General features: G+C 37.0%; 4 protein-coding genes across 4 annotated transcripts; 2 read left to right on the plus strand and 2 right to left on the minus strand.

The window, feature by feature from the left end:
• Positions 1-146: 146 nt before the first annotated feature.
• vps13D (vacuolar protein sorting-associated protein 13 family protein) lies at positions 147-15,251 on the plus strand (the record flags this gene model as incomplete). Its single annotated transcript, XM_020577868.1, has 8 exons — positions 147-3,578; positions 3,657-3,766; positions 3,842-11,654; positions 11,955-12,180; positions 12,633-12,663; positions 13,011-13,082; positions 13,157-13,905; positions 13,966-15,251. 8 exons carry the CDS (start codon positions 147-149, stop codon positions 15,249-15,251), a joined length of 13,719 nt encoding a protein of 4,572 aa, XP_020432316.1.
• Positions 15,252-15,337: 86 nt separating this feature from the next.
• On the minus strand, positions 15,338-18,295 carry PPL_07019 (uncharacterized protein; the record flags this gene model as incomplete). The annotated part of the gene is made up of 4 exons (XM_020577869.1): positions 15,338-16,003; positions 16,082-17,686; positions 17,763-18,118; positions 18,148-18,295. 4 exons carry the CDS (start codon positions 18,293-18,295, stop codon positions 15,338-15,340), a joined length of 2,775 nt encoding a protein of 924 aa, XP_020432317.1.
• Positions 18,296-18,605: 310 nt separating this feature from the next.
• Positions 18,606-19,766, plus strand: PPL_07020 (uncharacterized protein; the record flags this gene model as incomplete). The annotated part of the gene is made up of 4 exons (XM_020577870.1): positions 18,606-18,613; positions 18,724-19,397; positions 19,466-19,587; positions 19,677-19,766. 4 exons carry the CDS (start codon positions 18,606-18,608, stop codon positions 19,764-19,766), a joined length of 894 nt encoding a protein of 297 aa, XP_020432318.1.
• A 200-nt stretch (positions 19,767-19,966) lies between these two features.
• Positions 19,967-23,390, minus strand: frpA (actin binding protein; the record flags this gene model as incomplete). The annotated part of the gene is made up of 2 exons (XM_020577871.1): positions 19,967-23,090; positions 23,179-23,390. The coding sequence occupies 2 exons, from the start codon at positions 23,388-23,390 to the stop codon at positions 19,967-19,969; spliced, it is 3,336 nt and encodes a 1,111-aa protein (XP_020432319.1).
• Positions 23,391-24,201: the final 811 nt, after the last annotated feature.

Here is a 24,201-nt window from a genome sequence, read left to right on the forward strand (position 1 = left end):
ATGAATTATAAAAATTAAGTTAGTTATTTTAGTTTATTGTATAAATATATTGTTGTAGTTTTAGTCAAATATAAGATTAGATAGATTGTTTTAAATAATAATAAAAATAATAGTAATAGTAGTAGTAGTAAGAAAGAGAGAGAAGAATGGTGTTTGAAGGTGTGGTTGCAGAGGTTATAGATAGATTCCTTGGTTCTTTTCTACAGGAGATAACAAAGAAACAATTAAAGATTGGATTGTTCAATGGAAATGCAGTTTTAAAGAATATAGAGGTTAAACCAGAGGCTTTTCATGCATTCGATCTACCGGTTGGTGTTAATCGTGGTGTTGTCGGTCGTCTTATTATAAAGGTACCTTGGAAATCACTTAAATCCGAATCCGTAGTGATACATCTCCAAGACATCTATATCCTGGCATCAAAACAACAGATTTCATCAGATACCAATTCGAATGACAGCGACGGTGATAAAGATTCATCGACATCTTCAGATAAATTCTTGAAATTCCTAAAATTGGATAAACCAAAGGATAAAGATAAAGAAAAGGAGAAGGAAAAAGAAAAGGAAATCGAAAAAGAATTGGAATTGGAAAATGAAGAAATAGATAATTCAGCAGTGACTGAAAAGGAAAAGAAAGAGAAAAAGAAGGAATCAAGTTCATTCAAGGAGAAATTGATCACAAAGATTATCAATAATCTACAGATTGTAGTTGAGAAACTACATATTCGATATGAAGATCATTCGGTGGAGACTGGCGATACGCTTGCTCTTGGACTGTGTTTGGACAGGCTGTTTGTACAATCTACGGATTTGGAGTGGAGTCCGACTTTCATAGATAGCAGCACTCCGATGGGCGTGCTCAATAAGCTGGCGGAAGTGTCGAATATCTCGGTGTATTTGGATCACAAAGTGGAATCGCTTGCCAGCCTATCGACGAAAGACTTGTCGGTTGCTCTGCGTGACTCGATTCCAACATCGAAAGAGTCGAAAGGACATCATATGCTACTGGATCCACTCAATGCCAATCTCAAGTTGAAGATTCACCAGACTGGATCGATTCTCCAAAACAATATATCGAAAATCGAGATTGAAACGATCATCGATGAGATTGGATTCTCGATGGAACCTCAGCAGTATTCATCGTTGTTGAGTATCTTGGAGTCGCTCTCAGAGTTTGTCAATGAGATCAAAGAGGAGAAGAAGAAGAACACTTCGAAATCTTCATTTGAAACATTGATTAAAAAGACTGCCTCAATAAGGCGAGATAGAGATAAGAAGAGAGATTCATTGGAAACAAGTGGTGGCAATAACAGTAGTAATGGTGGAAGTGGAAGTGGGAACGAGATGGACGAGAAGCAGAGAGAGAAACAAGAGAAGAAGGAGAAAGAGCTGAAGAAGAAAGTGGAGAAAGAGAGACTGAGGAAGGAAAAGAAGGAAAAGAAACAAGAGAAGAAAGAAGCAGAGAAGAAGAAGAAGCTAGATGAAAAGAGATTGAAAAAGGCAGCTGCATTAGCGGCAGCAGCAGCAGTAGCAACAAGTAGTGGAGGAAGTAGTAGTAATTTGCTGTCGGTGCCGACACCAACGGCGACATCCACAGATCTCACAGAGACACCGACAGCTACTAGTGCTGCAGATTTAACAGATGAAGACGATGACGACGATGACGATACTATGGATCTAGATGACTACGAGAAGGAAGTAGTTAGTTTCGATGTTGATGAACTACCATTGGATTCAAACACCACCACCGGCGGTAGTAATAGTAACAGTGTCAACACGAGCAAAGAGGAAATGGAATTTACAAAGCCAAGTAAAAGTGAACTTAAGAAACAACTATACGATACAATTGGATATACATCTCCTCCGCTACAACAGCATTCAACCAAGTTGGAAGTTGCAGGAAAAGAGATCATTGTAAATCTACATGTTAAAACGATACATATTAAATTGTTGTCGGATGACGATAGAGAAGGTCCGTTAATCTACGGTGATATCACAGGTATCACTGTATCGCTCTACAAATACCTGGAGACTATGCATCTCGAGGCAACTCTCAAGTCACTCCGACTCTCTGGTCTGTGGGTGAAGAACGACCAATTCCCAGATATGATATCCTCAGGAATGACCGAATCATTCTTGAATTTCAAAATGAAAATGATATCACCTCCATCATCATCATCATCCTCACAGAAATCTCTCAACTCCACAGCAACATCGTCATCAGCATCATCGGCATCATTACTTTCAGCGGCTGCTCTTGGTGGCACTGGTAGTCCGTCAACACCAGTGAAAATACCAAAGAAGATTTCAATAGATATTCAAGTGGAACCTATCTATATTGTTTTGAATACAGCAGCCATTCTAAAGTATATGACATTGCTCACACCTTCACATCAGATTGATTTATCTGGTTTCTCGAGAGGACCACGTCCAGCCTCTGGAAAGTCATCGGCATCATCACAAGTTGAAATGAATATTTTAGCGAAACAACCAACACTCATCATCCCCATCACTGCCAACCCTCAGAATCCCAACTCCTCTGACAACTCTATATTCGTCATCGATCTAGGTACAACCAAACTAAGTACAACCAACCCAAATCCATCACCAATATCATCACCAACAATCGAACAGCAACAACAACAATCATCTATATATTATATAAATTTAGATAATGTTAAATCATATCTTACAAAACCACCATCACCAAATAGCAATAACAATAGTAATGATTTACTATCACAGTTCAATCAATATGTTGCTCCACCTGAAGATTCAACTTTTGGTTCACTTCAAACTCAACAACAACAAAAACAACAATTGCTTGAAACCAGTGCAGATCAACAGCCATTGTTCAATCCAACACAGATATGGGTGTTGAAAGAGGAATCCAATGGTAAACCGCTCTTTGACACATCGTTCACGGTGGAGCTACACAAACGAAAGACAAACACTGCCAATGTTCCGCGTATCAAATTGGTAGTGCGATTCCCTGTTTTCAACTTTTATTTCTCACCGTACACCTTCTTCCAGATTCGTATGTTCTCTCATCTCCTAATGATTGAGATTCATCGTTTGGAACAAGCACTACTCCAATCGTTTCAATTCAAAATCAGAGAACAAACAATTAAAGATAAAGATAAAGACAAAGACAAGTCACCAAGAAACATGGTTACCTCAACTCTATCATCTTTTTCACCTTTGAAATCAACATCTTCAACTTCAAATCAATCATCACCACCACCAACCATTACAACAACAATGAAATCAACACCTGTCAAAGTACATCCAACCAATGTTGAATTGGATGTACTATTCGAACATGCCAATGTATATCTAACCAATATGGTTAATATTAATTCAAAGAGTGAAGTAATATTAAAAGCCAACTTGGAATCTATAAAGGCATCTATTTTGGTTGGCGTCGAAAAGCCAAAAGTCGATGGAACATTCTCCATTGATCAACTGGAGATATTCAGACCAACAGATACTTCAACACCTGTAATTTCTTCTATTCCAAACGATGAATCAGCTTCAGTCAATTCAATAATTCTTGGTGAACTTAACATTATTAGAACTGTAAGAATATTAATAATTATTTATTATAATCATATCATCATTATAACTAATTAAATATAATAATTCATAATATTTTAGCCTGGTGAGAAATCTAAAACAATCAATCTATCACTACTCCTTAATGCTTTGTATTGTAAAAATTTACAACCACAAGTCTTAGGAAATATAATTGAAATTATACAAATGATGTATGTATATCTTTATTAATTGTCGTCATTTAATAATTTAATGTTAATATTAATTAATTTTTTTGATTTGTTTAGTATATTGGTAAATAGGAAAGTTACAAACACTGTATCAAAAGGTAGATCGAGTAGTAGTAGTAGTAGTTCATCGGGTGAGAATAAGAAGACTCTCAATTTGAAAGCTTGTACCAAAGGAATTAAGGGTAGTCTGGTCAATTCCGGTGTGGATTTAGTAAAGGTTGCCGATATCGATTTCAAAGAGGTTGAGCTTACTCTTCTTCAATCAAAGACCGTCAGACTACGCTTAGAGATGCTGGTAGAGGGTTTCGATATCTATTCACCCGATCCTTCCAGACCGGAGCTACTGAAGTACAACAACAAGGTGATTGGCAATCTCGATGAGAATTCACTGCTTTCCACATTTAAATTCGAGGAAAGCGGTGATAACAAGCTGATTGAAGCACAGATGTCCTCACTTCGGTTCGTCTTGACACCGTGGTTTGCATCGCTTCTCAATGAGTACGTTCTCGACGTGCTCCAATATCTACCGAGTCTGTTTAGCAAGGCGATATCGCTCATTCCCAACTCACCGAACAACCGATCATCGACACCACGCGCAAGTAAATCCAACAAGAAGAAACAACTGCGTTTCAACATACAGTTGGAGTCACCTCATATCATCGTCCCAATTCCAAGTGACCAAGGTGGAGAGCTGCAATTCTCACTTGGCAACATTGAGATGACCAACGAACATCTCTTGCCAATCCAACGATTTTCATTTAAGGTGAACGGAATTGGATTGAGAAAGAAACTTGTCGATGAGGAAGAAGCTAGACCGATGTTGGAGAATTTCAAAGTCAATTTGATGATGGAGAAGATTTTGAATAACAGCGAATTGGTAAAGGCTATCGATACTCCCAAGTTATCGTTATCCATTGTTCTGGGTGATTTCCTACTTCGCCTGGAAAAAGGAGATGCCATCTCGCTGTTGGATACAATGTTTAGCATGCTCCCAGTGATCCAGAATTTCAAATCTGAATTTTCAAACCTTAGAAATTCATTCAAATCGAAACCAACATCTCCCACCGCTACACAGCCTCTTAGCAATATTCATACACATCGGCGTGTAGCTACATCGTCGCCACTAAGAATATCGATGCAGTCACCACTTCGTTTCCTCCCAAAGATTGGTGGTAGTGACACTAGTGGAACAAATAGTGCAATATCAGCTGGAAACTCTCCGGTTTTCACATCTGGAGGTAGCGGTGGTAGTGGTGAACAACAACAGTCACCTTTTGGAGGAAACAAGAAACTGGTACTTTCCATTGAAGTTGGCGCATTCAAACTTTTACTACCTGGCATTGCTATGTTGTTTATGATTGACGATACTCATGTCGCCATAAAGATGTTGTTCAATGGCGAGAGTGAATCGAATATCATTGTTGGAAAAGTCAACCTGCTCTATCATCATATCGATCCCAACGACAACAGTCCTTCACCCTTCGAATCGATGAAGAACAACAACATGGATGACTACAATCATTCCAATCGTAGCATTAGGAAGATTATCTCACTCAAGGATACTAGTCAAGATAACACCGTTGAGATGTACTACACCTCTTCCAAGCCAAAGGATCAAGTCAATCCAACCACTGTCCAAGTGTCGCCAGAGAAGCGCATTGACTTTGACTCGCAACTCCGATTGAATGTGCGATGTGTTATCATAACCATTGACTATGAATTCCTTGAATCCTATCTTCTCACGGTCTCACCAATATTGAATGTCGTTTTCAAGTTGAAGCGTGAGATGATGGAACAAAAGTTGAGCGGAACCGGACAGTTCAAACCAATGTTGCGATCGGCTTCAAAGAATATCAATTTCCGACAGTCCAATCGTACACTCCACAAAGAGGATTCCATTGTTATGCCATTCATTCAAGACAAACAAGCGCAAATACAAGATGACCTCACCAAACAACTTCTGAAAAAGAAATCAAAGGAGCAGCAGAGAATTCAGTTGAATATCACCATTGAAAGTCCTCAGTTGATTATCACAATGAATCGAAACGATGAACTACTTGTCGATTTCGGAAAGATTCATCTCGATAACCTGTTCTTCTTCAAGGAGGTCGAGAACATTTCCAATTCGATTGCCTATCATTGTATGGAGATAGGACTGACACAGCTCTATGCCCAAACCATACATCACGGTAACCTACAAGACCAAACCTATCCACTCTTGAAAGACGTCAATCTATTGCTGCTCATTGATTTCGTAGTGGATCCAACGCTGATCCCCCTCGAGCATTCACTTCCACATCAACACATGAATGTCAGTTGCAAATCGATTGCATTCAACCTGACGAAACTGGATTACAACCTGCTGATCAATACATCACTCCAATACATGTTGCTCTTCAAAACTCAACTCGATCCAATTATCCAACAGAAGAAACGACAACCACGCAAACAACACTCCAACAAAGAGAAAACCATTGCCAAGACAGTGGTGGATATCAACCTCAACGAGTTAAGTGTATCAATCTTTGGGGAGGATCCAAACGATCCCATAGCAGCGTTGATTATCAACCAAGTAAACGCTATGCTTTTCAAATATGGTCCAACAACTGAAATAGATGGAAATATCAGATCGATTCGTTTGATGGATGCTCGAGTTGGTTCTGGCTCTCACTTTATCGATCTCGTATGCAGTAAGAACATCACAACTTTCTCTGGTCCAACTGTCGATGGTGGTGGACACCACCCTATGAAGGAGAGCAAGTCAAACATTGCAATGCCAGTGGTCACAATGCATATGGTAATAGATAAAACAGCTAATTCCATGGTGATCTCAAGTACTCTCGATCGTCTTCGTGTCTTTATCTCACCTGGAATATTGTTTATCATGATTGACTTTTTCAGTGAAGCAATTACTAGTTCCATGCCAAATCATCGTCGTCATTTAGAGCAATTGAAATCAAACAACAACGACAATAACAATGTTACCAATCAACAAGCTACTACAACAAAGATAAAGAGATCTATCAATGTTGATGCCAAGATAAATAAGATAAAGATTCTCTTGGTTGAGAATGTGAAGAATCCCTACTCGAATTTGGTGATTGCTAAATTCAGTGCGAAAACATCGTTCCAAGAGACTCTGGGATGCAATCGTATTGTTGCAATGTCGATGAAACAATTCCAGGTGTTTTCATTCCGTCATTCTGTTGCCAATATTTCAAGTTCACGTGTTGCATCCCTTATTGACCCGGTTCACTCCATCGACGTCGGACTGAATATTCTCACAGCCAAAGGACAGGGTGCGACATCGACAGTCATTGAAATCGCGACAAAGATCGACACTCTGAATCTGTTCCTCTCGTATCACGACATTCTTTTGATTGCCAGCATCGCCAATCAACTGCTCGGCGCCGTGCCACGTATCAAAAAGATAGATTCCACTTCCAAGTTGAAATCGAATGCTCGTCGAAAACAAAAGATTCCGCCAAACTTGATGCTCTCTATTGATATTCCACAGATGGAGCTGACTCTGATCAACGACCACATGGATCAGAACATGCCGTTGTTAGACATCAATCTTTCCTCCATAAAAATGTCGCTACAAGGTGCCAAACCCAAGCTATCACTTCAACTGGTTGCCAAAATCATGATTGACTATTTCAACAATGAGAAAATGGCATTTGAACCGTTGATTGAAAGCTGGGAGTTCCTGTTGCTCCTCAAGACTGGCGTGGCACCAAAGATAACTTTGGACATCAGTGCCAAACAAATCCTAAACATAAACATCACCTATGGACTACTCAATACGCTTTTGACCACCTACAATACTTTGGAAGACGATGTTAAAGTTGCCATTCCAACGATTATCAATAGATTCAAAGTACGTCAACAATTGGACAACAATGCCAGTCTTGGTTTCGATTACACAGATGGTGGATCACCCGTTAACCAATCTCTAGATACTCTGTTGAATCATCTCGATATGTCAGATTCCAATATACTGGTTAACATTCCACCCATTTCCATTACGGATGCAGCAGCTGCAGCCACACCCACCGCTACCACTCCAGCTGCTCAACAAACAACACCACCTCAACTGTTAACGCCATCACCAAACTTTGGAAGTGGTGGATCCAATAGTTCACAATGGCTGTCACCCATTATCGAAACACCCAACGCCATTGGATATGCTGGTTCTTCAAACATGCAATCGCCATTGCTACAGACCATCTCCATTAGAAAGTTGACTAGCTCGTTCCATCCCTATTGGATTCTCAACAAAACCGGTATCGACATTGAATATCATGTGTTGGAGAATCTCAATCTACAAGTGCAATCGACAGAACCACTTGCTAAAGACACTAAGCAACCGATTCTAATGGATTCGAAATCACTGGTCAGGAGAACACGTGACTTCCGTAGCTACAAAGAATCATCGAGAGATTTGGGCCCGTATCTTGTTGTCCGTTTAAATAGTAGAGCACCGCTATCAACACCGATTGCAATCGGTAAGGTTGGAACTACCATTTTGGTTGTCAATAACAAACGGTTGGTGTTCAATGTCGGTTGGAACGAAGACGGTTCCAAGCTAGTAACGATTCGTTCACGTGTCTTGGTGAGAAATTCAACGACACTCAATGTCGAACTACGTATCCTCTCGGATACCAATAATTTGGTAACGGCACCGGTGATATTGTTCCCGAACGACGAGTATCCAATGCCAATTCAATATCTCAATAGCAACAAGAAGTTGTCGATCCTTCCCAACTCTGACACCTCAGAGTATCGACATACCTCTGACCAAGACATCGTTCATCTCATCGACAATCAATTCCAAACACTGAACAAAGTTATCACTGCAACCACCAAACAAGCAAGACAACAACACAATCATTATATAGACAACGCGCCATTCTACAGGAATTTGAAATTCGTTCTCTGCACACTCCATGGCAATGTTGAGAATCCCGACTTTACCAAAGCCGACGTAATTTGGCAAGACGGTATTAAGATAGAGGGATTCGACATCAGTCAATGTATTATAACGGTATTCCCACCGTTGATCATCGAAAACCTGATTCCATGTCCAATCGGTATCTCTTCACCCGAGAACAATATCTCGATTCAACTGGCACCACAAGAACAACACCCGATCTACTGTCAAGATCCAAGATTGAGTACGGAACTGGTATTGTCGGGAGTACCTGGTTATCCTGCCACCAGCTATATGTTTATCGATTGTACCAAAGGTGATACTCCACTGGTGAAAGATCGTATCAGACTGTCCGATCCCAACAAACTGATGAAATCTCTCAACATCATGATTACAAGTCGCGAGCAACAACCTGGCTCGACCGGTGTCTTCAAGCTGGCGCTCTATTCGCTCTACTGGATTTTAAATCAGACGTCGCTACCTATGATTTTCAAGAAGCCAAAGATGATCGCTATCAACGAATCGAAAGTTCCACAAATGATAACTACAGCCACATCGAACATTGCTCGTGCCAGTGGATCAACAAGTAGACGTGATTGTTTCATTGATACAATGATTCTTTATCATTCGAAGAAGTTGATGATAAAACTGCCAACTTCAACATGGTCATCTGGATTCTCATTGGAAGCGGTCGGAAGCAACGGTGCCATCTATTGTGAAGCCGATGAGAATATCGATACAACCTATCCGAACCAAGAGTTTAACTTCCGTGCTAGCATTTCACTTGGAAAGGGAAAGTTGCAACGTACAAAGATGGTTACGATCGACTATCAATATATTCTGGTGAACAGAACGCCATTCTCTATTGTTGTGCGACAAGTCAATGCTCAACCGAATGAACATCTCCAAATTGAACCTGGCAAGAGTGTACCTTTCCATTGGCTCAACAAATATGATATACGTTACATCGAAATGAAGTTGGATGACGATCGTTACTCTTGGTCTGGATCGTTCTCAATTAGCGATCTGACCACTCTCACTGTAAAGAATCGTAATTGGACGAATTCACTTGCACCGTACTTGGCAAGAGTCGACGTCAGAGACAGCGGAACGCATTGCTCAATCAACTTTTTACCGGAGGACACTGGACATCCACCCTTTAGAATTGAGAATAACACACCGATTTCACTTCAATATGTTCAAGTTGGATGTAGTACCTACGATTCATTGCCTGCATACTCCTCCACTGACTACACCTGGGATGAACTAATGGGAACTAGAATCCTTCAGATTGAAGTCGATGGCATTGCTCTTAAATGTAATATTCTCAAGATAAAATCGTTCAAACCAATCAAAGTCGGTATCAATACACTTCATGCTTTCATGAGAGTCGACGGTCCGACCAGAGTACTGTGTCTGTCCTACGAGAAACAGTCTTACCAATCGTCGGCAGACGACGCTCCCGAAGTAGCGAAACTTGATCTTCACCTTCATCTCCCGAGCATTGGTTTATCGTTGGTCGACTCTGTTCCAAAGGAACTGTTGTATCTCTCAATGAATGAAATCACCCTGTTCTTCTCGAAATCCAATATTTACTCACGATTCGAGCTAGTTCTTCAGACACTCCAAATCGATAACCAATTGACGCACACTGACTACCCTGTGCTATTCTACCCGACCGCTCTGGAGAAAGATCTCTCTGCCGGTGGAAGTGGAATCGAAGAAGAAGTTAAACCATTCATGCACTTTAGTTTTATCAAGAATGAAGAGAACAAAGAGTTGATGTATTTCGAATTGGTATCAATGTTGATTCAAGAAGCCAATATTATGTTGGAAGACAGTATTCTATCGGCAGTCATTGAGATGGTAAACAAATTACTTGATACCAGGAAGCGTGCCAATAGAATCAAACAGAAACTATTGGCAGCAGCCAACAATCAAGTGAATCTCAGTGAATCCGCTATCTTAATTTCACCAGATAGCAATGGCGCTCAATTATTAAACAATAGTAATAATAATAACAACAGTAACAGTAATAATAATACAAAACTAAATCAAACGATGGCTATAAAACAGAGTATAAATAGCATTGGAAAGAAAGTCAGAAAAGTTAAAATGGTCTATATCAAACTACTGTTACTTCATCCAATTAAATTGATTCTCTCATTCTCATTTGTACGTGATGGTCTGGTAGAGCAATCGACAGATATGGTTGGTGTTCTACTCGAAGTGCTCGGTGTCAGCTTTGGCTTGGAAAGAACACCTATCTGCTTGAACTCTCTGATTTTGGAACATCCTTTCCTCAGTAACCGTTCACTTACCAATCGTATAAAGAAACACTACACCATGCAGACACTCAATCAGTTGTACAAAGTAATTGGTTCGTCCGACAACATCGGTAATCCCGTCGGTCTATTCAATCACTTGAGCACAGGTGTCAAAGACTTCTTCTATGAACCAGCACTTGGATTGGTTCGTAGTCCACGTGACTTTGGTAGAGGCTTGGCAAAAGGATCGTTATCATTGCTCAAAAACTCTGTCTATGGATTGTTCAATACGCTATCTAAACTATCTGGTGCCATGGGCAAAGGTGTCTCTGTTCTATCGTTCGACGAGCAATATCTCAGACAACGTCAACGTGTCCACCAAAAGAAAGCAAGACATGTCGGTGAAGGAATTGCTTTTGGATTGAAAGGACTTGGCAGAGGTCTTATGGAAGGTGTCGCTGGAATAGTCAAACAACCGGTGGAAGGTGCAATGAAAGACGGTGTCGAAGGATTTGCAAAAGGAATGGTACGTGGAGTGGTTGGAGCTGGCGTCAAACCAGTGGTTGGTGTATTCGACCTCGCAGCTAGAACCACAGAAGGTATAAGAAACACCACTAACCTCTTCAAAGATATTCAACGTGCAAGACCACCAAGGTGTTTTGGAAATGACGTAAGTAAAATTTAATTTGTTTAATTATCACCATTACAATCACACACACAATTCAATCAACAACATTCATTTCAAATCATTATCATTTAATGAATTGTGGTCAATTTTCATCAACTCCAATCAATCATTTCGGTTTTCCCACCCAATAAGGAATGTCAAAACAAAAAAAAAAAACATTTGTTTACTTTCAACTAATTGCAACTCTGAAAATCTTAAACATTTGCCCAATAATTTAATAAAAACTTCAACTACTAACTCCCGTTTTTTTTTTTCTATAAAAATAACACCACAATTCTATAGGATCTGCTGACGAATTACTCCCATGAACTATCAGAGGGTAGATTTATTCTAATGAAATCATTTAAAGGTACATTCAAAGATGATCTCTATATTATGCATTTCCGTCATGGCAAATACATCAGTGTCATCACCAATAACCGTTTGATTTATGTGAAAGCGAATCGATACAGTTTCAAGTGGGCTGCCGAATTTAGGAACATAAAGAATGTCGAGATGGTAGCAGATGGCATTTTATTGAATTTCGAACACCTTCAGCGTATTATGATAATCGATTACAGAACTCACTACACCATCCCGATCTCAGATAAACATGAATGTTTAAATTTCTATATGATATTGCGTGACTCCCTGACCCAACACCTAGTGTAACGACGGGTCACCTTGAATTTTACAGTTTTTGGGATTTTTTTTTTTGTGAATTAATAAAAATTGTAGTTTATTTTTACATCACAACAAAAAACATCACATCAGCAAAGAGACCCATCAAAATCAAACCATCCTCAACTAAAAAATCGAAATAAAAAATAAACAACCCAATCTTTTGACATTTGTGTTTTTTCTTTTTTTCGAAATCATAATCGGACCCTCCTCCATCAATGTGCCCCCTTTGAATTTTATTTCTGATATTCAAATTTTTTGTCATCATTTTGGGGCATTGCAAACAATTTGTTGACAAAGTAGAATTGCTATCATCACAGGGAAAAATGTAGTAAATATTTTTTTTGATTATTCTTATCGCCATTTCAAACATCTTTGCTTAATATTAATATCCAATTATATGCAATTGGTGTCAATCAAAACCTACTGAAGGAATCAATTAAAACTTTTAATATTTTGGTGCAATGCTACAATAAAAGATAGCATTGACAATACAATTGCAAATTGTTGAATTGAAAATTTGTTTTCTTTTTCATCACAATTGTAAATTGCAAATATAATGAGTAATAATAATTTGTTTATACCTACCTTTTTATTTTTTATAATTTTATTCAACATTACAGATTTAGTTTTATGTAAAAAAATACAATATGGATCACATTATTATTCATATTTTAGTGAAAGATTAACACAAACAGCCGCAAATGAATATTGTAAATATATTTTAGATTTAAATACCAAAAGCTATGGGTAAATAAAATAAAAATTAAATAAATAAATAAATAATTTTTTTTGAATATTAATAAATTCTATAAAATCTATAGTTATTTAGCACATATAAATACAAATGAAGAATTAAATTCTTTAAGAGATATTTTACCTTGTACACAAACTTGGGTTTCTGGACGTGCCAGTGAACTTAATAATTATTATTACAGTAGTGAAAGTTTAGACCATTCTTCTGTTTTTGGTTTGAAAATTGTAAATACTTTAAATGACATACAATTAGTTGGTGGATATATGAACGAAACCCAGGGTTTCATATGTGAATGGGGTCACCAAACTACCAATCCCAAAGTTGTGCAATTTTCATCCAATTCTCTTATTATCAGGAGTAGCGAGATAGAAACAATATTTCTCAAAGGTCTATCATCATCAGAAAATTACAATTGCATTAGTGTAGCCTCTTTTCCAGATGGAACAACAATTTGTCATCATGAAGCACCAATTGGATTTTATGAATTCAGAATCATAAAGAGTCAAGCCTTGGTAGAGCTAGCAACCTCAAAACAATTATACTATTACTACACTCCTTATGATCCCGAAATCTATTGGATCCTAAATGACCCTTCAATTCGGGGTGATAATATTACTATTTATGCACCATATATCTTCAATTATATTGATCATAGACCAGTATTCAATTTAAATGAAGCTCGTATCAATGGTTGTATAGAAATGTCAGACGATGAAGCTGTTTGTTTTGTTCCGCCTGGTACTGGTTATTTAAACTTGACAGTTGCTTTTCCTGATCTGAACACAACTACTCCTTATTATTATTTTTCATACAAAGGTAATTTTAAAAATCAATGTATTTATTTTTTAAAAATAATTTCTAATATTGTTTTTACAGAACCAAGAATAAGAAATTCAACAACAGTTAAACAAAATGTTGGAGGTATTATAACTATAATGGGCTCAAATTTTGCTAATGTAAGCTTGTATGTTAGTGTCGGAGAAAAATCATGTCCAGTTACATATGTCAGCTATAACCAAATTAGATGCAATTTTTCAGGAAATTATAATGACTATGGCGAAGGAATACCAGTTTGGGTGAAAGTTGATGGTATTTATAGTTATGATTATTATTTTTACTATCAAGATGAATCATCCCATTCTGTAGCTTCCTCAGAATCATCAGAAGCTATGGAGTGTCCAAACTGTTTAAATGGTGGTACTTGTGATTATATAAACTATATCTGTATCTGTCAGAATGGTTGGACTGGTGCATCGTGTGACGTAAAGGTTACCAACAATAATCTACCTCCTCCAATTGTAGATTCATCCGGTACCACAGTCTTCATTGCCAATGGAAATAACTATACGATTTCTATTTCTACTTTGCGTGAGAGAGATCCACTGGATAACATTGTCAAGACTCTCAATATGACGAACATCATATGGAAGTTTGTGAGTAATGACAGCAATGGATTCTATAAATTCTCTGGTACATTTTTAAATGAATCTGTAATCGTTGATCTCATGCTACACTACTATGAAAATCAAACAATCATCAATTTTGCCGGAGAGAACATCACAATGCCAAAGAATTCAATGAAATATATGATCTCAATCAACAATTGGCCTTTCAGGAATCAATTGGATACTCTAGATGTTATCTTCTCTTCGATCACTTCAAATCAAACAGCTTCATCCGATCCATGCAAAGAAAACGAACAGACTACAGTAAAAGAAACCATAGGAGATTCATTAAAGTGGTATGAAGTCGATAATGGATTATCTATTTTAAGTGCAAAGTTTGCACAAAATATGTTTGTCGACGGTCGTATTATAAAGAGTAATGTTTATCCTCTGAAGAAAACCGATGAACTTTACCAATCTCTTTCCAAAAACGAATTCAAATATATGGTAGCAGTTTCTGTTCCGGCATTCTTTGACGCTTGTACAATAGATCCAAATTTCAGCTCACTTATAAGACCAACCACAACCAGTGGAAATTGTAACGGAAACAGTCAATTGGAGCAATGGAAATTGATCGTAATTATCTCTGTTTGTTGTGCAGGTGGAGTGTTTTTGATTGGTGGTGTTGCATTCTTTATCATTTCAAAAATCAAAAAGAGAAAGATGAAGTCAATAATGAATCAAAGAGTTTCCGAACTTGCAGGTTATAATAAATAAATAAATAATATATATTTTATAATTAAATAGGTATTTGAAATATTATTCTCAAATCTTTTTTATTAAAATTATAATACTAAAAGTTATTATTGAGCTATAGTAAAATTGTTGATTGAATCCTCTGATTTCTCTATTTGATGAAGTGAAAGCCCTTTCTCATTGGCCAAATGAAGCACACACATAAATGCCATCGCTACAGATACCTCTGTTGAATTATCCACTTTGAGATTTTTATATACCGATGTAAAGTCTGTGTATGGATCATCACTTTTCTCTTTTGATTTGTTTGTCGGCTGTGTAGTGCTACTGGTTGTTTTTGTCTCTACAATCGACCAAACCTTTGATTTCATTTCCTTGACATCGATCTTCTTGGCAACTCTTGCATATGGAAGATCGAATTTAGCAACTTTGAATGGTTCTTCAATGAGTGTTGGTCCCTCGGTGGTATCGTCCGCCCAATTCGATGGTTTTACACTCTCCATGTGTGGGAGATCCTCCTCGTGCATATCGAATCCACCTGAATCACAAAAGTCTCCATTATCAATCAGACCATCGTCATAATCGTTTCCACCACCGGTATCATAATCTCCATTGCCAGCATGATTATCATTGAGAATCTGAGAACTTGGAAAATCATATTCACTGCTCTCTCTAATGTTATTAGTGGTTGTGGTAGTTGTAATACCATCTATATCTGTAGTAGAATCGTTCTTCCCATATAACTTTTTAAAGAATTGTTCTCTTTTACTCAACTACATAATTTATATATAAAGAAATCATTAATAGTCAATTATTATCATTTAGATGGTATTATTTTAATATCTACTTACAGGAGGTATAATCCATTGTGGTTTGTTAAATAATCTACAGAGATTGGTTGGGTCATAATGTACGTCTGGTGGTAAGATGGTTGAGTTTTCAGAGGCTTTCTTTAGGGCGGTTGAGGAGAGTGTAGTGGTTTGTCTGCCTTTGGGTGGTTCAAACATAGAGTCGGGTGGTGCAGGTGCATCAAAGTCAATGAATACCGATCCTTTCTTTTTAGAGGATTTACTCTTCTTTCCAGCAGTGGCAGCCAAAGACGAAGCAGAGGTTGCTCCTCCCAGTTCATCGTCTTTTCCACCCACTACACCAGATGCTGCAGCCTTACGATTGTTCATCTTGATTTTCCAACTGGTTGGTAGTACCCAATTATCATTATCGAAATCAAGATTCTCCCAGTTGTCCGATGCAAAATCTAAACTCTTTGACTTGTTGTTGTTGTTGTTTGTACCTCCATTTTCAAAACTACCATTGATAATATTATCTGCAAAGTTTATATCGATATCCTTGTTGTTATTATTATTATTATTGCTTAGCATATCGAAATCATCTTGATAGTCACCTCCCAGTTCGAAATCACCGCCTATATCATTATCTTCACCATCACTTAGATGACGGTCATCTCCAATAGCAAAGTTGTCCTCTGCCTCCAAATCGATCTGTGGCAATGACTCACCACCAACACCATCTTGATCAGTCATAATCGTATCTTTATCATCCTGTTGCAGTAACTGACTCTTTCCACCGGTTGTCGAAATATCATGACTCTTTGTAGACCAACCATTGAATGCCGACAGCAATGGACATATACTTGCATGCCTCTTTATTGGTGTTTGTGTTGCACCAACACGACCAACCTGCAACTTCCACTTGGAAACATCGATCTTGAACGATGTAGATCCATCTTCTCTGACAATATTATTAATTGGTTGTTGTTGCTGCTGCTGTGAAACTTCAATGTCTTGACTTGGTTCAAATTCATTATAATCAATCTCCATTGGAATGACAGGTGTAGTTGTAGTAGCAGGTTTAACAACAGCTGCAGGAGGTGGTAGTTGTTGACTACTGTTATTGCTGTTGCTATCTAGTGAGGGACATGACAACTCCTTAGAATCCAATATAACTCTAAAGTTTTGGAATGCCAGCTTGTTCAGTAGCAAACCTCTGACTCCACCCTCGTCGAACGCTGCCGATGTCTTTTGAAAGAGTGGATCAAAGTTGTGTGTCTTGTCTGCCTTCTTCCAGGTGATGCTATCCATGTTGGTCTCGATGGTGTTGCTCATCTTCTTTCGCTTCTTATTCTCCATTCGTTGTTTCTCCGATTCACCGGTTGGTTCGCCATTGGCATCGAGACCACCTTTCTCCTTGTCTTCGTCATCGTCTTCATCGTCGCTACCACCGGTCTCCTTACCGTCTCTCGAGAGTCCACCCAACACCTTGAACACTTCATTGTGCATTGAATCAACACGACTCGAATAGATCTTGATACTTGCATCGAGTGCACATGAAGCCGCTTGAAAATTGGTTGTATTACTGTTTGTATTCTGTTGTTTCACCAAGACATCGTCAATATGATCAATCAAATTTAGATGCCATGTATTCTTTGTATTGATTTTCTAAACAAATGAAAAAAGAAGTAAATCAATAAGTTTAAATATGGATTGTTATTGTTAATTTCTATAGAAAACATACATTTTCAGTAGATAACTTTATAACATTTGAATACATCTCTGACAACTGTTCATTTGTAAGTACATTTCTTTGTTGCTGTTGCTGTTGTTGTTGATTCTGTCTGTTTGTTATACCATTGTTACTATTATTATTATTATTATTTGAATTTGAATTTGAAACTGGTTTAGGTGGTAATAATGACTTTCTTTTTGACATAGGCACGGCTGATAATTGACTTGACATTGATTGTTGTTGCTGTTGTTGCGTCTGTTGTTGTTGATGTTGCTGCTGCTGTTGTTGTTTCTTTTGATTATTTTCATCCAATAACTCTACATCTTTATCACTTTCACTATCGATATCATCATTATCATTTTTATCTTCGTTTACAATTGTAACATTTTTTTACTATTATTATTCTTTGTAATATCACTTCTATTTGTTAATATACTCTTTCTTGGTTGTTGCTGTTGTTGTGATTGTTGATTCTGTTTATGACTATTATTATCTCTTAATGGTTGTCCAACAGACAATCTCTTTTTTATTAAATCAGACATCCAAAACAATAATAAATATATGTATAACAAACTTTCAAAATCTAAAAAATATTTACAACTATCAATGAAAATCTTAATTACTGTTGAGCGGGAAATTTGAATTTCTAATAAATTAAAAAAAAAAAAGATAATTTATTCAAAAAATAAATAAATTTTAATTATTATTAAAAATTTATAATTCAATGATAACTAAAAGATCTATCTCATTAAATAATACTCTGTGTGAGACTTGTTACCACTTAAGAGATCTCTATTGTTATTTAAAATGATTCTACTTTAAAATATGATTAGTGAAAAAATTCAAAAAAAAATGGGTGAGTAAGTTTTTTATGTTTAATTCTATTTTTATTTTATTCATTCATTTGTTGATTTATTTAATATTAAAAGTATATAGTAGTAGTATAATCTATATTGTTTAATTTCGAAAGAAGAGAAAAGAAGAGAAAAGAAAATAAAAGAAAAGAAAGAAAGATGTCAGTGAAGAACTCAAAGATTGTAATGGGTGAGGAAGATGAGGAAGAAGATGAAGACTATGATGACGAAGAAGTCGTGGTCGTTCAGACACTACCAAAGAATCATTCTTATCAAAAGTTGGATCATATTGCTACTGCTGAACTATCAACAACAACAACATCTACAACAACAAATACAAATATAAATGCAAATACAACAACAACTACTGCACAACCATTATCATCATCACAAACATTGGAATTCAATGCTAATAATATTACTACTACCTCACCAACTACTACAACAACAACAACAACAGCAACAACAACCAATAATGAAAATATAAAATTAAATAATAATAATAATGTAAATGAAACAACAGAAAATAATAAGAGCCAACAAGATGTAATAACAGAGAAAAAGAATGAAAACAATAATTATAATTTATCAACATCGATATCTTCGATAAAGCCTGTTTTGACAACATCTACATCTTCTTTGACTGCCGTTGCTGCTGCTACTGCGGTCTCTGCTAGACCATCATCATCGTCACTATCGTCGTCGTCTTCTTCTTCTTTATCACAATTTTCAAAGCCATCACCATCCTCTCAAACTAGAACACCACTGAGTCTTGGTGAGGGAAAATTAAGTATGTACATAATATATATTTGATTTCAAATACAATATAAACTAATCAATTAACTAAAATAATAACAGAGGAATTAAATGAATCATTAAGAAAGAGTTACACTGCAAGAACACATGCTACTTATTATCTTATAAATAAAGAATTATCTATTACAAACAGTAGCTTATCGTCTATTTTAGATATAACAAAGGTATGTTTAATTATATTTGATATTTTAAATCAAATGTTCTTTTTAAAAACTAATAAAATGTTAATACAATATATAAACAACAACAACAGAGTATTCAACAAAATATTAGACAATATAACGATGATATAGCAAGTCTTAATGAAAAATTAGAACAAACTGAATGGTCTTTACATTGCTAGTGCAACACAGTTGTGTTTATCACTTATATGTCTAAATGTATTTTTTGTACAATACCATGGTATAAATAAAGTAAAAAAAGTTGTAGTTAAATTATATTATTATATATACTTGTTTTATTTGTTTTATTTACTTTTGTTACTATTGATACATATGATACAGATTTTATATATGTTTTTTTTACTTGTTATATATTGACTTATTACTCATCAGTTGATGTTGTTGTTGCTGCTGTTTTAGTAGTAGAAGTAGTAGATGCACCATCTAACTCCTCTTCATCATCTTGCTGTTGTTGTTTACTTTGTAATAATTGCTTTTCTTTCTCTTTTAATAGTTTCTTTCTTTCTTTTTGTCTTGCTAGTTTCTCGAGTAGTAGACGTTCCTCTTCTTTGGCACTCTCTTTCTTTGCCGAGATTCTCTCGATATCCTTCTGTAGCTTGACGTTATTCGAGTTGAGTCTACCAATCTCTGATTCCTTTCGTTTGATTGTGTCACCCTCTTGTTCCAACAGCTGTTTCTCCATCTTCTCTCTCAGCTTCTCGAGCTCTTTGTTCTTCTCTTGAGTCAACTTTAGCAGCTCCTCTTTGGTACGCTTCTCACTCTGATCCTTGAATGTCTTGACTTCACCTTCCTTCTCGGAGAGCGATCGTTTCAGCTTCTCCAACCTCTCTTCCAAGTCACGCTTAGCCTGTTCTTTCTCGACCTTTGATTTCGAAGCACTCGATTCTTTCAGTTTCTTCAGCTTCATAGCGGTGATCTCGTAGTCTTTGTCCACTTCATCTTTATCTTTCTTGTCTTTCTCGATGATGTTCATCGCTCGCGACAACTCACTCTCCAACTTCTTCTTCTTCTCTTCGGATCGGTTGCGCTCCGATGATGTCACTTCGAGACGTTCCTTCTTGTTGGCCAGCTCCACTTTGGCGCGACTCAACTTCTCCTCGAGACGACTCTGTTTCAACTCGATATCCTCGGTCTGTGCAGTCATATCCAATAGTTCTTTCTTCTTGTACTCTTCCAATGCCTTTGCCTTCAGTAGCTGTTTACCAAACTGTTGATCGATCTTCTCGAGTACCAAACGTTCTTGTTCTTTCTTCTCCTTATTGATTTTCTTCAGTCTTCGTTTCTCATCCTTCAATTCATCCATCTTGACATCCAACTCTGCCGATTCCTCCATCGCTGCCAACTCTAATCTTCGCGCCTTGTCAGCATTGGATTCCGCTTCTGCCTGTATCGACTCGTTGGCACCTTCCAACGCCAGTGTCTCTCTTGTCTCTTTGACAGTCTCAATCGATGCCGACACCAATGTCTCACGCAACAAAGTCTTGCTCTCACGCACCACAAGTGTTTCCTCATCCAACTTCTTGTTTGCCTTCTTCTCTTCCTCTGCAGCAGCAACGGTCTTGCTACTCTCTTTCTCCAATCGCTCTATCTTTTCCTCTAGAACCTTTGTCTCGATTCTCTCCATGTTGATATCGAGTGTATAGGAACGTGTCTTCATCTCCATTAAATCCGTCTCTCTTCTGAGATTCTCAGTGGCATACTCCTCCCTTAGCAGATCGGTTTCAGCCTGTACCATTTGTATCTTTAGTTTCTCACGCTCTTCATACATCTCCTTCTTCTCATTGTCAAAGATTCTCTTCATCTTGTGGATTGCTTCACGATGTTCTTTCTTCTTGGTTTCAACGCGCTCCTCCTTCTCCACCAGTGTCTCCTCCAGCTCCACCTCCTTCTCAAACAGCTCCTCCTGAATCTCCACCTTTCTTGTCTCCAGACGTCGCTTCTCCTGTTTCAAATCGACCACTTGCTCCTCTGCTTCATTCAACTCCACTCTTAGAACACTGGTTTGTTGCTTCACATAGGTTGTATCATTCTTGATCTTATCGACCTCATACTTTAGATCCTTAACTTGTTTGGTTGTCTTATCGATGATCTTCTCAGTTTCGATTCTCGTCTTGACAACCTTGACTGTGTTATCTTTGGCGGTATCCAACTGCTCTTGAATCTTCTTCTTGGCATTGGCGATACGAATACGATCTTCACGAGCATCACTTAGAACCACCTTCAACTCTTTCTCATCCTTCTTGAGTTGTTCGATATTCTGTTCGGTATCTGCAACCTGTTGTTTGACCTGAGCAAGTCTGTTCTTTGTCTCTGTCAAACCGGTTTCATCTACCTTGTCTTGAACCTCTTTCAACTCCTTAGCGAGCTCTTCATTCTCCTTATCCAACTCTTCTTTGGCAGCATTGTAAATAATCTCTTGTTCCACTCTCTGCTTCGCAACAGTATCCACCTCTGTCTTTATCTGATCCAAATCCGCACCCCAATTGTGACTCTCCTTTTCCAACTCCTCAGTTTCTTTCTCTTCATTTTCAAGCTCCTGGACCAGAGCAGCTGTAGTTTCTTCAGCTTGTTCCAGCCGTGCAAGTTCTTCCTCCATCGCCTTTATCTTTTCTTGATATTCATCACGTTGAACTTCAATTTGTTTCTCGATCACCTCGATTCTCTCTTCGTATTCCTCCTCGATGATCTTGTCCTCCTTGGTTCGCTCCTCAATGATTCTCTTTATCTCTGCAACTCTCTCTGCACTTTCATGAGTTTTTTGTTGATACGCTTGGATTTCACGTTGAATCTCTGCCACCACCAATTCATTCTCTTGAATCTTGCTGTCGGCTTCTTTCAGCACCTGCTCAGGAACTGCCGGTTCCTCTGCAACCTGATTGAATTTATTAAAGAGGAATGCAACGAATGCAATATTCAGACGTCCGTTTCCACTAACTATATCATCGGCAGTGATAAACTTCCTGCATCCAACACGCTCTGCATACTCCAAGAATCTAGTTGCACGAGCACTCAAATCCGTATCTTCGAGTGGATCCAAAAGACAGACTCTCGGTGCCAGCTGGTTGAATAGATGAACGTAGACAACGGAATCCTTTATGTCCGATGAGAAGTTGGACACCCGACGGTTGCATGTCGATGCACTCAAATGATGATTGACCCAACGCACCAGAATTTCATCGGGAACCAACTCTTCGATTCTCTCCTCGACGTTGAGCGAGAGAATCTCTGCCTTGACACGAGTTGCAAGTCGTGTCACCTTGTTGAGCAAATCAATCTTGACCAACTGCCACAATATCGAAAGAATCAAATGTCGTTTGCCTTCCTGGAAATCGACTGGACCAATATTGACAGTGTAACAACCAATGGAACGCGCCGCCTTCAAACACAAATCCAAATTTACATTCATCTCGAAAATATTAATCTTACTGGCAATCTTTATTTGTGTTTCTTTCATTGTTCCAGGTCTAATTGAATTTATCATTTTACTTTAATTTAATCATTTGTGTTAGAAATATATTTGAATCCTTTAATTTATTTCTTTCTTTCTATATTTAATTAACTTTTAAAACATACCATAATATAATACCATCTTTAAGTGAATCGAAAATTAAATCTGATTTTGGATCGATTGGAATTCTATTCTTTAAATATTGATCATCTTGTAGGAGGAAATTGAGGTGTTCCACCAAACCTTGTTTCTCTTCATCGTGATAAGTGTGAATAACAGAGAGGTCTCTGGTTTGTTGTCTGACCAATTGATGTTTTTTCTGTAAAGTTGTTGCCATTCGATCCAAAAACTAAGCTTTGGTTGGTCTTTTACTAATATTGTCAAAGCGATAATAATAACCAAGATAATTTATTAGTTTTTGATTTGATTTCTTTAAATAAAAAAGTATAAATTAAATATAATTTTTTGATAAAATAAATAAAATTGTTTATCTCTATCTATCTATATTGAAACAGCAGAAAACACCAAAATACAAAATGAAAAGAATTTGATCCAAATTGTTAAGAGATGAGTGTATATATCTATTCTATTTCTTTTTTTAATTATAATATTATTTATTGTTTCTATTTTAATTATGATGATGATGATGTTGGATGGTGATGGTGATGGATTGATGGATTAATATTGAACTATCTACCTAAATTGATTATATATAATTATAAATAATTGTGTATACATATGAATTTGGTTATGTTGCCAATTTAACTTTTGTTATTGATATTTTAATGGGTATTGAATAGAATAAAGAGTTTCAATATTTGCATGTTAGGTGATCGACAAGTTGAATGTAGGTAGGGGTTGTTGTTTTTACCCTACTGTTTCAAACACTTCATGATCAAGTGTGTGTTAATTATTATTTGGTTTATCTAAGTTAAGTGATCAAAACATAAATAAAAAAAAGGTGGTAATTATTTGATTGAATGTGTGTATTTATAAATAATATTTGCTACTATTTTTTGATGATGATGTAAATATCAATAAATACTTTACTTTACTTTACTTTCTTTATTTTTATATAATACTATAATAGATATTTTATAGGTAATAAAATATAAATAATATGGTACATATAATATTATATATCTATA

The sequence above is a fragment of the Heterostelium album genome, assembly GCF_000004825.1.
Source record: "Heterostelium album PN500 unplaced genomic scaffold PPL_scaffold6, whole genome shotgun sequence".
NCBI lineage: Eukaryota > Evosea > Eumycetozoa > Acytosteliales > Acytosteliaceae > Heterostelium > Heterostelium album.